The sequence below is a fragment of the Hakea prostrata genome, chromosome 1 (assembly GCF_041222555.1).
Source record: "Hakea prostrata isolate BN-2017 chromosome 1, UWA_Hpros_2, whole genome shotgun sequence".
NCBI lineage: Eukaryota > Viridiplantae > Streptophyta > Magnoliopsida > Proteales > Proteaceae > Hakea > Hakea prostrata.
In genome coordinates, this window is record NC_142600.1 from 24,780,998 (window position 1) to 24,796,263 (window position 15,266).

Genomic DNA, 15,266 nt, shown 5'->3' on the forward strand with positions numbered 1-15,266 from the left:
GATCAATTACCCATCGGGGTAGCACTTTGTGCTCCCGACGGCTTTACCACCATAAATACAGGGGGACCCAGGGGTTGGGTGATGGGAGGATTTTTTTTTTTTTTATATTTTTTACCGGTGGTTCCCACCAAATTTGTGATGGTAAACCCGTCGGGAGCACAGAGTGCTCCCCGTTAAGGGTGATGATCCGGATTCATTAGATGCCACCGGTAGGGTTTAATTTTTTATTTTGAATATGATAAGAAGCGGTTTAGTATTGTAGGTTTAGGATTAATTTTTTCCCAACTACTAAGAATGGTAATGTAACCTCATATAAAAATAAGTAACATCAAATTTTAAAATTATTTTGTGGTTTTGGATAAATCAAAGATACTATAACAATACGTGCATCAATAATTACAAGCAAAGTTGAAGGTTAGATTAATAATTTTAAAAAGTATAAATAAATAAAGTAATAATTAAGCTATAGTATATATGAGAAAAAAAATAAAAAAATAAACATTTCTATAAAAGAGGGAGTAAGAAAAAATATTAATACATACTGAATCACATACAATGAATTCTTATTCTTATTCTTATAAAGAAAAGGAGAAATAAATGAATGAATTTTTCTTTAAACAAACAATTATTTATATATTGGGATAAACGTATTATATAATATTTTATAACCTCTTCACTCAAAGGTGTTGGTCTTACCAATTGGCCAACCCTACGATAGTAATTTTAACAAGACATGTAAGATGTTGGCTTTAAAATTTTAACCACACCGATCATCTGGGGATGATGGCTAAATCTGGTAGACCTATGGTATGCTTCTAGCACGGTAATGACAATCTTCAGGGTGTAAATATAAATGTAAAGAAGTATTGAGGAGGGAATTGTAAATCTAAAGAAGTTTTGGGTTTGAACCTTTGTCCCTACACCTCTTTTTTTCCTCTCTGGGCTCGTGGGCCCCAATCGTTATGACTGTTTGAGATAAGCTCAAAAAAGCTAAAGAAAATCTCGTAGGCTTATGGACAAAACCATCGAAAATCTAAAATGCTCATTTTCCTCCTCTAGCACAAAACCCTGCAGCAATCACAACTCTCAAGGGTGTACCACGACGGTTCATATCCGTAAGCATACTTTTTCTCTTCCTCACCAAATTTTCTGTTAAATCTCTAGGCAAAGCTTCTAACTTTCCTTTGTCATCTGCTCTTGAGAGGAAAAGAACTCTCCTTTATGAGTTTGTTAGACTAAGCCCAGGATGTGATTTAGTATCTAAAAGCATCACAACGAGCTGTTCTCTTTAGTTTTCTCCGATCACTACTGAACATAGCCGTGCTTATGATATTATGTTCTATCTAGTTGCGATCTAGATATAAATGATGTTCATCAAAATCTAAGTTATGTTTTTCCCCCTATTGGGTTTTCGAAATTATCACTTCATTTTTCCTCTGGTTACTTGTAATCCTTTCGATAAATGTTCTTCGTCATGAACTTATGAGATTCTTTGGCGTATATGCAGGAATCATTGATAACGGTTCTGGGCTGTGGTCGAGGTGCTGATTCGTGGCGGGAAAGTCTAGTAGCTTTCATTCCTTTCTGGGATTGACTTATTTCAGTCTTCTTTCTCAGTAAAATGTCGTCTCTTGGAACTTCGAAAGGGATTCTCGAGATAGCAAAATTTGCTATCTATGTGTCAGTTCCTATTGCTCTTATGTTCACATTTGCCAACAACACTGAGAATCTCAAGAAAGCAATGGGAAATGTAAGCTCTCTCTCTCTCATTTTCGTTAATTTTTTTTCTGATATTTATTGACAAACTGTATTTGTTCCATCCTTGGGTTACACCGAAGACCATTTTTTGGCTGAAAATTGACTCAGAGATTACGAATTATCATAAGTTGTGTACCTTAACGGAGTTACTACGATTATACAATAGTAAACTTGTATGTACAAATACATGGTGAATAAATTCCACAGAATAACCGTTTCAAGTTTTTCCATATGACTGATTATTTTGCTTCATTAGGTCCTGTTGAGTATGCTGCAGTGTTGCTAACTTAAATGTTTATGGAACGGAAATTTTTTTTTTTTGACGAATATGTACTCTCCAATTTTTAACACGGGAGCCAAAAAAAATATCTGTTTCCAGGGTTTTGGTGAATATGTACTTCCTCGGTAGCAAGTATAGTGTCTTTCATTAGTTACTCTTGCATCAAAATGCACTGTATAAGAAGTTCCGTGACTCCTTTTCAAGCACTGATACAATATATCCTATGTAATGACTTCATAAGTCCTGAAAACCAGACCTGTTTGTGCACTGTAATTCAAAAATCCAGCAACTGGTTATGTCAGTGTGGGTTTTGATTCTTTTAGAAGAGCATCTATATAATAGGTGATTTACTTCGGAATATAGTTAGGATGAAGAGTGTTATACAAGTTCTAAAATTCAATTGTTTTTATTTTCAAAAGAAGGGTTAATGATGACTTAGGTTGTGTTTGACAGATGTTAAACAAAGCGGTTTGGACCGCTGACATTTCTGACAGTGTATTGTTTGTTGTTAAATAGAAATAGGTGAACTGATAGAACAATTAAAACTTAATGTGGATAGGAGTTATTGGTTGATTCATGCTCTAGCCTGCATTTCTTACTGTATTTCTGAAGGTTTGATCCATGATTGATCTTTTTACGTTTCAGTTTTCTTAATCACTCTCAATTGCTCCTCCTCAGAGCTTGAATTCTGGAGAGGGTATGCTGATTTCTCACGTTACCTTTAACTTAATATTCAAAAGATGTTGCATGCTGCATCCTAGTTGTTACCGTAAAGATAGTATGACGATTCTGCTGTTCATTAGGGAACCTGGGGTCATCAGATATTGGGTGTTGAAAGAAGATATGATGGATCAGTTATAAGGGGCTCTTTCAGAACTTATTGCAGAAACGGATTTAATGACTAAAACTGTTAGCACAGGAATTGGTGTATAAATTTTGATCAGGAAGACATAAATTATATTATTGTAGAGAGACATACAGCCATTGTCTTTTGATGGTCATAGGAAAAGTCACCTTGGTCCTGAGGCCCTGTTGGGACTTGGGAGCACTCAGGATGAATTTTTATCTGTTGTCTCAGATACTGATTTCTGATTGAAATTTGAAAGCTAGAGACCTGACAGGATGGATATTTGCCAAGATATGTTGACACACTGAATATCTTCCTAAAATGACTCACATTCTGAATCAAATATTTAATAGATTGTCTAGACTATCTTGCAACAACTTTACTTCTGGGAGGTTTTAAAGGTCTCTCTACCCTTTGAGTCAACTCTAGTTTACATACTAACCAATGCAATAACCCCAGATCAAAATGAATGAGGAGATGGTCTGTGCTGAATCCACTGTGGTATGGTGTGGTTCGATTTATTTGCATCTTCCTTGACTGTCTCTGTAAGGGTGCAATAGTATGTAGCAGCAAAAAGAAAAAAGAAAAAAAATTGCGGTTGCCTAATACCTTAAATGTTGGCTGCTTTCTGGTTGGCAATGTTGGCAGGCGCAAACTCCATTCTTTGTCATATAGTCACTTGGAAAATGGAAGATGTATCAGTGTTTGATAATCTCCTTCACTCCATTGTAAACAAAAAATTTATTTTCTTTGCTCAGAAACCTAGTTGACATAAATGTTATGACATAATTAATTAGGATGTTGTATTATGTTCTTGGCTTATGTATATCAATTAGAAGCATCAGTTGGCTGTAAGAGTTGGGCAGTGAGCCTTACAATGTTTTATTGAGAGACCATATCATGATATTTTTGCCATTACTGCTGTTCTTTTGGTAAATTTGTTCCATTTGATGTCCTTTGTTTTAGAAAGGGAACAATAGGCTGTTGATTTATTCCCAGTCTCAAGTTTTGCGGACCCCCATCGGGTAATGTACTTGCCAGTTGTCTAGTGTCTTGTTGCGGAAAGCATTCTGGGTACTGGACAAGCTGTTGTATTCTTTGCATATCATAACCCTGTTATCTCTTTTACCAGATGACATAAGATATTTCCTTTTGAGTGCGCAGGCCCATTATGGATGTTAGTTTGAAAAAAGGAGGGTGCTCCATCACAGGCACATGTAGTGTATGAACTGACTTACAGTATGTGGTTCATTCTAGTTATAGGTAGTAGGGCAAGTTCATTGGAGTCTTGTGATATTTTATAATTTCAAAAATCCTTGGCATTGTAAAAATTGTTCTTTAGCTTCAAAAATAACTTCCTGGGCAGTGTTTTTGATGTGACACAGCAACTCACTTTTCATGCTATAGTAATTTGAAAATTAATCAAGTGATTATTCTTCATATTTTGGTGGGCCCCAAGTCTAGCTTGTGAGGAGATAAATAGGAGATGCTGCTCTTGATTTGAGTTTTAGAAATTTGTGTAGGATTCTATTATCGATATATTGGGATAATTATGTAAGCAAATCTTAGTTTGGGTTACGTAGGGGTAATTTTAGTTAATTTAAACCGTTAAGAGTCCTAGTTTTATTGAAGTATGTGTCTTTTATTATTTAAGTGCTTGTTCCCCCCACTTGTCATGAGTCTTGTTCTCCTAACCCCTGCTACAAGTCTGATTCTTCTTGGGTTTCCTCTTCTTCCTCCTATTTTTTTTATCCTTCTTTCTTCTCTATTAGTCCCCTTTTAATTCATGTCTGAGCCAAATTTTGGGTAAAACTCTCTCTCTTTCCCTCTCTTAGTCCGTCTTCCCTGCTATTTCTTCCTCCCCATTTTGTTCTTCACATTTTCATCATCACTGTGATTGACAACTCCATTAGCAAAACCTAACTCCTCCCCCCCCCAACAGAAAAAAAAAAAAAAAAAAGGAAAACAAAAGATTCTCCCTTCTCAAGACTAACAATTTCTATACAAGATCAACCGTTGTTTTACGAAGACTCAAGATGAGATTCTTCTTTTAAGAGGGAAAAATTGATGTGCTACAACCGATTACTATTCATGCTACAATAATTAGAACTTTGATTTGGGTGACTATTCTTCATATTTGGTGCCAAGTCTAGCTCATAAGGAGATAAAATAGGAGATGCTGTTTTGCTAAGGAGTTTTAAAGATAATGTAGGTTTTTACTACTTATTTATTGGGTTATGTAAGCAAAAAATTTAATTTGGTAGTAGGTTACATAGGAATAATTAGTTAATTTAAACTGTTAAGAGTCCTAGTTTTATGGAAGTACATTTCTTTTATTATTTAAACTTGTATTCAGCTTAATGAAAAATATTGAAGATATGATGATAACACTTAAAGGGAATGGCCGGTTCGAGGGGACCTCCTCCAGGGAAAAGAGAGAAATTAGATGAGACGAAAGAGTATAATATTCATGCTCTACTCTTCCTTTGTACATTATTTATAGGCTTGAGTCATAACTTAGTGGTGCTACTCAAGACATGCCCGAATACTCTAACATTCCCTTAGCATCGTCTAACTGCCAAACACTCCCCACCAACTGATAACACATACTCTGCCAGAGCAGCAGGCCTTTTATGGATACGTTTGGGACATGTGCTCTCCCCTTCTACATGTGCAAGGTGTGATATGTTCTCTAAGTCTTGCATTGGTTCTAGAACGGTGGTTTGGGTCATTGGAGTGCTGGACTGGTCCCTTAAAGTATCGGCCTTGTTGGCCGTAGGTTTTGGTTCATATTATTACTCCCATCTCCAGTTTCAGTTGGGGATACAACTGCTGCAACATGGTGACATCTTCCCCGGAAGCTTCCTCGAGGGGAATGCCTTCCACTGTACGAGCACCTGAGGAACGGTAGTGATGATTCAAAATGGCCATTGGAACAGGGAGCTCCATTGGTGCAAGAGGGAAGGGGAACATGTAGGGGTACTGGATTGCCACGGCATGGCTTCAGAAGGTGATGCGTGGAACACAGGGTGGATGTCAGCTGCCTCCAGTAGGTCCAATTTGTATGCTACCTCCCCAATTTTGGACAATACTTGGAATGGTCTGAAGTAACGGCATCCCAATTTCTGATTTTGATGCAAGGCTAGGGAAGATTGGCAGTAAGGCTGCAGTCGTACATAAACCCCGTCACCCTCTTGATAATACACTTCGGAGTGGTGTTTATTAGCATAGAATTTCATACAGGCTTGTGCATGTTGCAAATTGGTATGCAGCTGATGAAGTAATTGCTCATGGTTGTGCACCACCTGTTCTGCCACAATGTTAGGGATGGAATCAGAGATTTAGTCGGAGAGCTATGGAGGGAGTTGACCATACAGAGCTTGAAAAGGGGTCATTTCGATGCCAGAGTGGAAGGCGGTATTGTACCAGAGCTCTGTTAGGTAAAGGTGTTGTGTCCATTTTGCGGGATGGTCAGCCACAAAACAACGGAGGTAAAGCTCGACGCCCTTATTGACGGCTTGGGTTTGGCCATCAGACTCTGGATGATAAGCACTGCCCATAGAGAGTGTGGTACTGTGGAGACGAAACAATTCACACCGAAATTGACCGAGGAAGATGGAGTCCTATTGCTGACAATTGATCGAGGAAAGTTATAGAGTTGGACAATTTTGGACATGAACACTTCAACGACAAGTAAGCTGGTGAAGTTGGGACCTAAAGCATGGAAGTGTGCATATTTGCTGAGGCGATCAACCATCGAAAGAATTGTCGTTTTGCCGCGAGAGGGAGGTAGGGTAGTGATAAAATTCAAGGATATATCCTCCCAAACATGGGATAAAATTGGTAATGGTTGCAAAAGACTGTTGGGGGCAGTTGTGGGGACCTTCATCAGTTGGCATATAGGGCAGGAAATGACAAACTCATGAACAAAGGCTCGCATTCCTTTCCAATATGGTTGGCCACCACTAGCTTATAGGTGCGCAAGAAGCCAGCATGACCTCCAGTTGGTGAACTATGGTATTCCTCCAAGAATTTTTGGCGAAGAGAGGAAGCTGCCGGAAGTACAAGGAGTTGCTGGTAAAAAAGTACCCCATTCCTGTAATTGTATCCTTCATGTGCCGCCGGGTCCTCTTGGAGGGTAGTACAAATGGCACTCAACTTAGGATCATCAGCCAATTCCTCTTGCAGCTGAGCGATGAACTGGAATGTTGGGCTGGAAATGGCAAACAGAGTGGTACCCATCGTAGGAGCTTAAGACAATGCATCTGCAGCCGAATTTTCGTTCCCTGGTTTATAATTAATCTAGATAGAAAACCCCAATAATTTAGACAACCATTGTTGTTGTTCGGAGGTTTGGATTATCTTCTCAGTTAACTCTTTCAAGCTTGATTTGTGAGGATGGTGACAGTGCTTCCCAGTAAGTATTAATGCCAACGGCAGATGGCCTGAGTAATGGTGTACATCTCTCGTACATAAGCTGAGGCAAGCTGCATTTTGGGCGACAAATTGTGACTAAATAATGCAATGGGATGGCAGTTTTGAGACAATATCGCACCTATACCTTCCCTGAAGCATACCTTCCTTGAAGCATCAGTTTCCACTGTGAAGGGTTGGGAAAAGTCTGGAAGTTGCATCCCTGGAGCAGAGATCAGAACCTATTGTAAGGTCAGGAAGGCTTGCTGAGCTGCGTCAGTCCATTGGAAACCTCCTTTGCATGACAAATCTGTAAGTGGTGTTGCCAAATGATAGTAGCATCAGACAAATCAACGGCAATAACCCGTCAATCCCAGAAAACCGCGTAACTCCAGAGATTACGAGGGGGTGGCCAATCTGTGATTGCAGAAATTTTGCCAGGATCCACGCTTTCCCCTTGCTGAGAATACACAATGCGTTAGGTAATCGATTGTGCGCTGGAAGAAGACACACTTTGCATGATTAGCAAATAGTTGGTGTTGCTGCATAATTCCAGAATGGTGCAAAGGTGAGTTATGTGGGTTTCACAGCTCCTGCTGTAGATGAGAACATCATAATCTTGGATTAATACCTGGTGGTAACTGGAGCGCAGATTGAATTTGGAGAAGTAGGATGTGCCATGGAGTTCATCCAATAATTCATCCACTGTCAGTATAGGGAAGTGGTCTCGCACTGTAATGGCGTTGAGAGCCCTGTAGTCAACACAGAATTGCCCCTGCCCATTTTTTTCTTCACCAACAACACTAGAGATGAGAAGGGGCTTGTACTAGGTTGGATGCCTGAGTTCAACATCTCTTTCACCTGGCGTTTGATCTCTGCCTTCTGACAATATGGACAGTGGCATGGACGAAGATTCACCGGCTCTGACGTCGGTAAGATGGATCTGGTGGTCATACTCCCTTGCCAGTGGCAATCCCTCGGGCTCTACGAATATTGATTTGAACTCTGAGAGGAGCTGAGTTACCTCACTGTCTTCTCATATAATTGATTGAGTTGAACCATGTTGCAACTCCAGATGGAAATAAGCAGCCACAGAATCGGTCTTGGCGAGTCTGCGTACTTCATGATATTGGAGTTGAGTTGGCCCTACGGTGTCGTCCCCATTGATGGTAATTAGCCGGGCTCCTTCATGGTAAGTGAGAGTAAGCCACTTGTAATTGAACTGAACCGGGGTCCCAAGTTGTGCGAGCCATTGTACGCCCAACACCAAATTAACGCCAAATAGTGGAAGGACAAAAACATCAATTGTGATGGTGTGATGTTGAAGCTTCACCGCCTGGCCGTGCACCAATCCTTCACACCTCAAACAGTTTCCATTGCCAACTAAGACGTCACTACCGGAGTCTCCTCCAGCTGGAGACCCAAGTGTTGTGCATTGAGACTCTGCAAGAAGTTGTGGGTGCTTCCTTCATCTACCGGCACTTGTATAGCTTCTCCGGCAATAGATCTAGTAAACCTCAACGTAGTTGGAGAAAATTTGCTAGTCATCGAGAGATAAGAAATCTCCGTATTCTCTAGCTGCACAGGGTCCGCCAGTGGTGTTTCTGGAAGGTCGATGATAGGCTCTGTCTCTGGAGGAATGTCCCTGTCATTTGGATCCTTGAAATCCAGTAAAAACAGTTGCCAGGTATTGCATCGACACCCTGGGGCATATTTCTCCTCGCAGTTGTAACAGAGGCCTTTCTCGTGCCTCTGCTGCATCTCGAGTGGAGTCAACTTCTTGATAGGGATTGCCGATGCTTGAGGAGGTGCCTTTAACAGTGATGGAACAGGTGGCAGTTGGAAGCCTCTTCCTTGGACCTGATGTGGAAATGTTTCTCGAGTTCCGTTAATTTTGGCTTCGTGCAATTTGGCCAGGGACACCGCCTGAGACATGGTGGTGGGTCGGAAGGCTATCACCTTATGTTGAATGTCTGATCTCAGCCTTGAAATGAAGCAGCTTACTAGAAAAGTGGCAGGAATGGCACATATTCGATTAGCTAAGATTTCGAACCTTCCTTGATAATCTGCCACGATGCTCGTCTGCTGCATCTTCACCAGTGTTGCTTGGGGGTCTTCAAAGCCACAGGGACCAAATCGGATCTCCAGTTGGCAAGTGAAATGGTTCCGTGAGGTGAACTGGGACTCCTTGTGCATCTACTGGAACCATTGCAAGGCAGGGCCATCCATGTGAACCGCTGCAATCATCTGTCGCTGCTCCTCCCTGGTACCATGATAGGTGAAGAATTGCTCTGCTTTGAAAATCCATCATGCTGGGTCGGTTCCGTCAAATCTGGGAAAATCTAGGCATAGTATTCTCATCTGGACGGGGTTCAGATTTGGTGGAACTGTGGAAATATTCTGGGTCTGAATGGCATCCCCGGTAATGGACGAACTGGGAGGAGTTCCCAGGATGCCGACATTGCTCCAATTGTCCATCGTTGCTAACATTTTGCGCTTGGCCTGCTCCACTCTACCGTCCAATGTGGTGACCAAATCATAGGCAAGGCGCGCAATCGCGCGCGCCCGGGCTCCTCGAGCGCCCAAATTGGCGCGCTTATTTTTAGGCAATAAGGCGTCCGCTTTTTTTTCTTTCTTTTTTAAATCACGAGAAAGATGCCTAATCGAAGGCATATATTGAAATACTTATTAGATTCCGATTGTAAAGTATCTATTGTTTGAACCTATATGCATATGTATAATGACACTACATGTGATCAAATGTTAAAATAAGAATAAAAACAAACAAAATTGAAAGAGATTAAGTTCTTGACTCAAGTCTCACACTCTCACCTCACTCTAATCCCTAACTCTCTCTCTTCCTCCTCTCTCTTCCATTCCCGCAGCGACACCGGCAAGCGGGCGGTGACAAGCAACTTCTTCTCTTCCTTTTTCTGCGACTTTTTATTTAGGACCTATTATGTGTGGTTTGTAGTATGTTGGATGACTTGAGGTAGTCTGATATTAGTTTTTTTATTATATAAGATATGATAGATTTAGAGTGAATGAGATGTACACTAAAAATTTCACTTAAAACACCTCAACCGCCTCAAAAGTGCCTCGGAGGGCGCCTCGTCGACTCATCGCCTCAATTAGCCTAAACCGCCTTGCATCGCCTCGTCGCCGTGACAACTATGGACCAAATGGATGAGCTCTGAAAGGGACTGTTCCTGCTCATTCATGGTAGTCCGCAACGTTGAGGTGGTGTCTTGTAATTGCTTCACTGCTTCATCCAAAACTCGGAGGCGAGTTCCTTCAGCCATGGTGGTGAAGTTTCTCAGTGAAAGCACCAATGGTAACACTTTTGAGGAAATGGCCACTTCGAGGGGACCTCCTCCAGGGAAAAGAGAGAAATTAGAGGAGACAAGAGTATAATATTCATTGCCTCTACTGTTCCTTTGTACATTATTTATAGGCTCGAGTCATACCCTAATGGTGCTACTCAAGAAATACCCTAATACGCTAATATCCCTTAACATCGTCTAACTGCCAAACACTCCCCACTAACGGAATACATATACTCTGCTAGAGCAGCAGACCTTTTACGGATGCGTTTGGGACACGTGCTCTCCCCTTCTGCATGTGCAAGGTGTGATATGTTCTCTAAGTCCTGTGCTGGTTCTGGAACGGTGGTCTGGGTCACTGGAGTGCTGGACTGGTCCCTTGAAGTATCGGCCCTGTTGGCCCTTAGGTTCTGGCTCGTATCATATGAACTAAAGGATTGAGCATCATATGTGCATTTGTAACCCCCCCCCCCCTCTTGGATTTCTGTTGTCTCTTATAAGTCTTCTACTCTCTTCTTCCCCTTCTACAGGTCTGATTCTTCTCATTCCCCCTATCTTCTTTATTCCGTAACTCAGTTTCCATTAACAACAAGATAACAGCTATGGTATTCTTCTGTTGTCCGGGCTGTGGATGGATCTTCATTTCCCTCTTCTAAATAGCTTCCCACAAAAAATAATTTGACAGATGAAGATTCTGAAGTTAGGCTTTGTCTTATTAAAGTTAACCAGCCTGCTTTTAAAAAAATGCTGCAAACATTATGGGAAAACTAGGCATTTGGAACATGGTCTTGGTAGTTCACAATTTCATACTTTGTAGTGGCTGTAATCTAAAAGGATCGCTGTTTATAGACAATTCTTCAAAATGAATTGGATTTGTTAGCTTCTTTGTATCTGTCTCTTTCTGAAACGAAATCAGCTGTCATCATCAAAAGTATATTTAGGGAATGTTACTCCCCACTCAGTTCTGGTAGTTGACCAACTTCTGTGCAATATTTTATGATATTTTCCTCTTTCGGTTGAAACTTGAGTCGTGAGACTAAATTTGCATTCGTATTACAGTTAATTTAATTGGGTTTCAGTTATTTCTTGAGCAAATTGCAGAGACACCCCAAAATGGAGCCTTAAAAGCACTGACACCCCATTTTATCTTTGAAAAACGAAGACACCCCAAAGTTGGGTTTACATTGGACACATTAGTCCATTCTGTTAGTGAAAACCGTTCAACCTCTGGTTATATTTTTTTAATTCCAAAAATACCCTTATCACTCCACTCTCATCTCATCCCACTCTGGCTCCGGCAGCACCACCCTCACCGCTCTCCTATAAATGAAATAGCTGCCTTGAAATTATGCGATCAAGTGTTTCTTTAACGGGTTAGAATCCACCGTAAGATCCTTACCCAGAAAACACAAAGAAAGGAGAAGAAATTGAACTACAATCTTGCGGGTTCGGCAATAGCCGGCCGACCGAATTACATACGAAAAGGAGAACAATGGAACCCTTCGAAACTACATTAGTTATATGAATGGTTCATCCAAACAAAAAAATGAAATCATTTTATTTCAAGCTTGAAAATCGAGAAAAATGGAAAAACATATCGACTCGATCTCCGTCTTCCAAGCAGAAAATCTTGTGCACTTGAGTTGATAAAAACGCTAAAGTCTTACGAGTCTTATCTAACCGGCTAGTGGGTAGTCCTCACAAGAAAAGAAGCATTACTATTGTTGTTTCTTCAAATTACACGAATCCGGGAAGAGTAATCAAACACGAGTTATGTTGCAACCAAAATTGCAAAATCGGGGAGAAGAATCGAACCAGCCGGAACGGAGCGAGAGCAGAAAATTATTAATATCAAATCCCGAACGGGAGACGACCTCGCGGAGTAAGATTTAAGGGCGGTATCGATGACACCCATGACGAGTTCTTCTTCACCGACGACGAATCGAATGGGTCCACCCCCCCCCCAGCCTGATCAAGAGACGATTCCCCTTGTTCTTCTTGGAATCTGCAGCAACATTGTTCGAAGAAATTATTGAATGATGGAAGGTCTAAGAGAGGAGAATGGAATGGAATCGAAACGAAAATGGGTTGCGGATCAAAGACGAGTAGAAATGGGTTTTGGATTCTTTCACCGATCAAGGCCAGGCGCGATAATAGCATCCTGCTGGAAGCACCAAATGAGAAAACAGAGGAAGTAAAAAGAAGATGCGAGGAGAACGCGCGGCAGGAATCGCGCAATTAACACCCGAACAAAGGTTTGAAATAAAAATTGATCATGGGTAAATTGATGAAGGGCAGAAATGGAGTAGTGATTTCGGTTAGGTGCGGAGAAGTAGGTTGAGGCGGTGAGGTTGATGCGCCGGAGCGGAATAGGGAGAGGCGAGGCCGAGAGAGGGAGAAACCATGGAGAGTGAGTCCTTAGGTTAGGGGTAATGGAGAGTAAGTTTCCGAGGGTATCGGTCTTTTATTGTACAAACCACTCGGAATAGGTCATGTGTTTTTAAACTAAAGTGGGGTGTCGTGTTTTAGGCCTTCATTTTGGGGTGCCCATGCAATTTGCTCTTATTTCTTTAGTTGGAAGAACGGGGCTTGCTAGATTATTCTCAGGTTTTCCTTTGGTTAAGATGACCAAATAGCTTTTCTAATGTATTGGTAATTCTCTTGTTGTTTGGCCAGTAGTGGGTGATATAATGTTTATTTTCCTTCACTCCAATGATTCTTGGGGCCTTCATAAAGGTAAATTAAAAAAAAAAAAAATAAAAATGTGGTGATGTTGTGATTCAGACCTTTTTCCTGGAGTCCTTTATTACTTTTAAATGGTTTAGCCACGTGATCTAACTTGTTCAACTTTCGACATTGCTCCTCATGGCCTTAGTATTGTTGCCACTTTTAACACTTGTATTACAACTTGTTAGATTTGTAGATCCATTACTAGTTACTGTCATTCACAATCTAATCTATGGTATCTTGTTTTTCTGTTATCAGCGCTCCTATGTGGTGTATCCCCCTGAAGGTCCTCGGCCTCCATCCCCAGAAGAACTCCGGGAAATGGCTCGAGAGCTAGCACGCAAAAACAACACCCGCTAATGGCATCCATGATGTAATCAATTAGTAGCACCTCTCTGTGTAACTATTCTCCTGAACCTAGCATTTGTGGATGAAATAAATGTTTTCGTAAAACACAAATCTTTCACAAGTTGCAAAGTTTAGTTCTTCTTCTTGCTTTTTTGACTTGATTACCATCTCGTCTTCTCCCCTCTTCTGGCCCATCTTGACATTTTTACCCCCATTGTTTCCCTTCTCTTGGACGAGTTGGACATCCTCCACTGTCGGCCTTCTGTGTTGGTGAAAGAGATGAAGTCATGAAGCAGCTCGTAGGCTTCAAGTGGGTGTAGGTGATTTTGGACGATGCCTAAAACATGAAGTACAGTAAGCAATGTGAGGAGCGAGTCAAGCAGATGAGATCGACGCCACATTGGTTTTTTATTAGGGTGAAGCCGATTTAAAGAAGGGAGTCGCGTAGTGGTGGAAACCACGTTACCAGGCAATCTTAACGTTTGACGTTAGCTGATGCAAGTTTTATTATAAAGCAAAGGAACCTCAAAGAAAATCAATTATCAAGGTCTCTGCAGCAATCGATCTCGAACCATACTACATGTTGAATAACATGAAAGAAGAGGAGAGAGTGAGACTTTCAGCTTCTTATGGAAACCCATGGGGGCAGCATACCAAGATTTGTCATGGTAATACCCTTCCAAAGATAATAAATTTCTTTAAAGGGCAGTAGCAAATGGAGTTGCATTTGGGGATGCCTTTCAAAGGGAAAGATGAAAATAAACCCTTTTTGCAATAGATGTGGCGATCAAGTAGAGACCATCAACATGATTATTTTACACTGCACCTTTGCTCAAGCTACTTGGTTTGGCAGTTCTATCTCTGCCGTGTTGCATAGAAATCAAGCTTAACATTGACTGAATGGATACAAATGTGGAAGGATTTTTATGCAACTGACAAGATGACTGGTAAGGAGCTTGAATGTCTTGCAACATTTATCTATGGTTTTTATAGTTGGTAAGAAATGAAAAGGTTTTCAATTGGAAGGTGATGCAACCAATGGAAGTCATCGACATGGGCAGTCAAGCAAGCTAAGGAGCTTATGGACAGCAAAGCCCTTGCACCATCTCACCGAGGGAGTAGACAAACTGAACAGGTCACAACAACTTGGGTATCACCACCCCTTGGAGTCTTAAAATTCATTACTAATGTGGCTAGGAGTAAGAACAGTGGCAAGCCAGTGTTGGCATTCTTTTAAGAGAGGATGGTCAGCCACTATTTGCAAATATACCTCTTTTACTGATATCTTAGAGGAAGCGCAGACGTTCAGGGAGGGACTTAAAGCAGCCGTGAAGATGGGAGTGGAGCTTATAGGTCGAGGCTGACAATTTGGAATTGATTGCCTTGCTTTTTTTAAAGCAAAAAATGAAAGAAAAAGAAAGATGGAGTTTGTTATTAAGTTTTTGAGCTTTCTTGTATGTAATCTTATATTCCTAGGTTGGCGAATGCTAAAGCCGAATTTCTAGTAAAGGTGGCTTTGTCCACATCACTCTATGATGAATTGGCCAAGTACCACGCCATGGTTAGACGA

General features: G+C 41.0%; 1 protein-coding gene across 1 annotated transcript; it reads left to right on the forward strand.

The window, feature by feature from the left end:
* Positions 1–1,021: 1,021 nt before the first annotated feature.
* On the forward strand, positions 1,022–15,033 carry LOC149028434 (uncharacterized). Its single transcript, XM_089136530.1, has 3 exons — positions 1,022–1,115; positions 1,508–1,750; positions 13,607–15,033. Exons 2-3 carry the CDS (start codon positions 1,622–1,624, stop codon positions 13,706–13,708), a joined length of 231 nt encoding a protein of 76 aa, XP_088992656.1. The 5' UTR covers positions 1,022–1,115; positions 1,508–1,621; the 3' UTR covers positions 13,709–15,033.
* Positions 15,034–15,266: the final 233 nt, after the last annotated feature.

Bases quoted from the DNA above. Each gene is read 5' to 3' on its own strand.
- LOC149028434 (XM_089136530.1), top strand. From the start codon at position 1,622: ATGTCGTCTCTTGGAACTTCGAAAGGGATTCTCGAGATAGCAAAATTT. The intron at 1,751-13,606 runs GTAAGCTCTCTC...TTCTGTTATCAG, and splicing joins TCAAGAAAGCAATGGGAAAT to CGCTCCTATGTGGTGTATCC.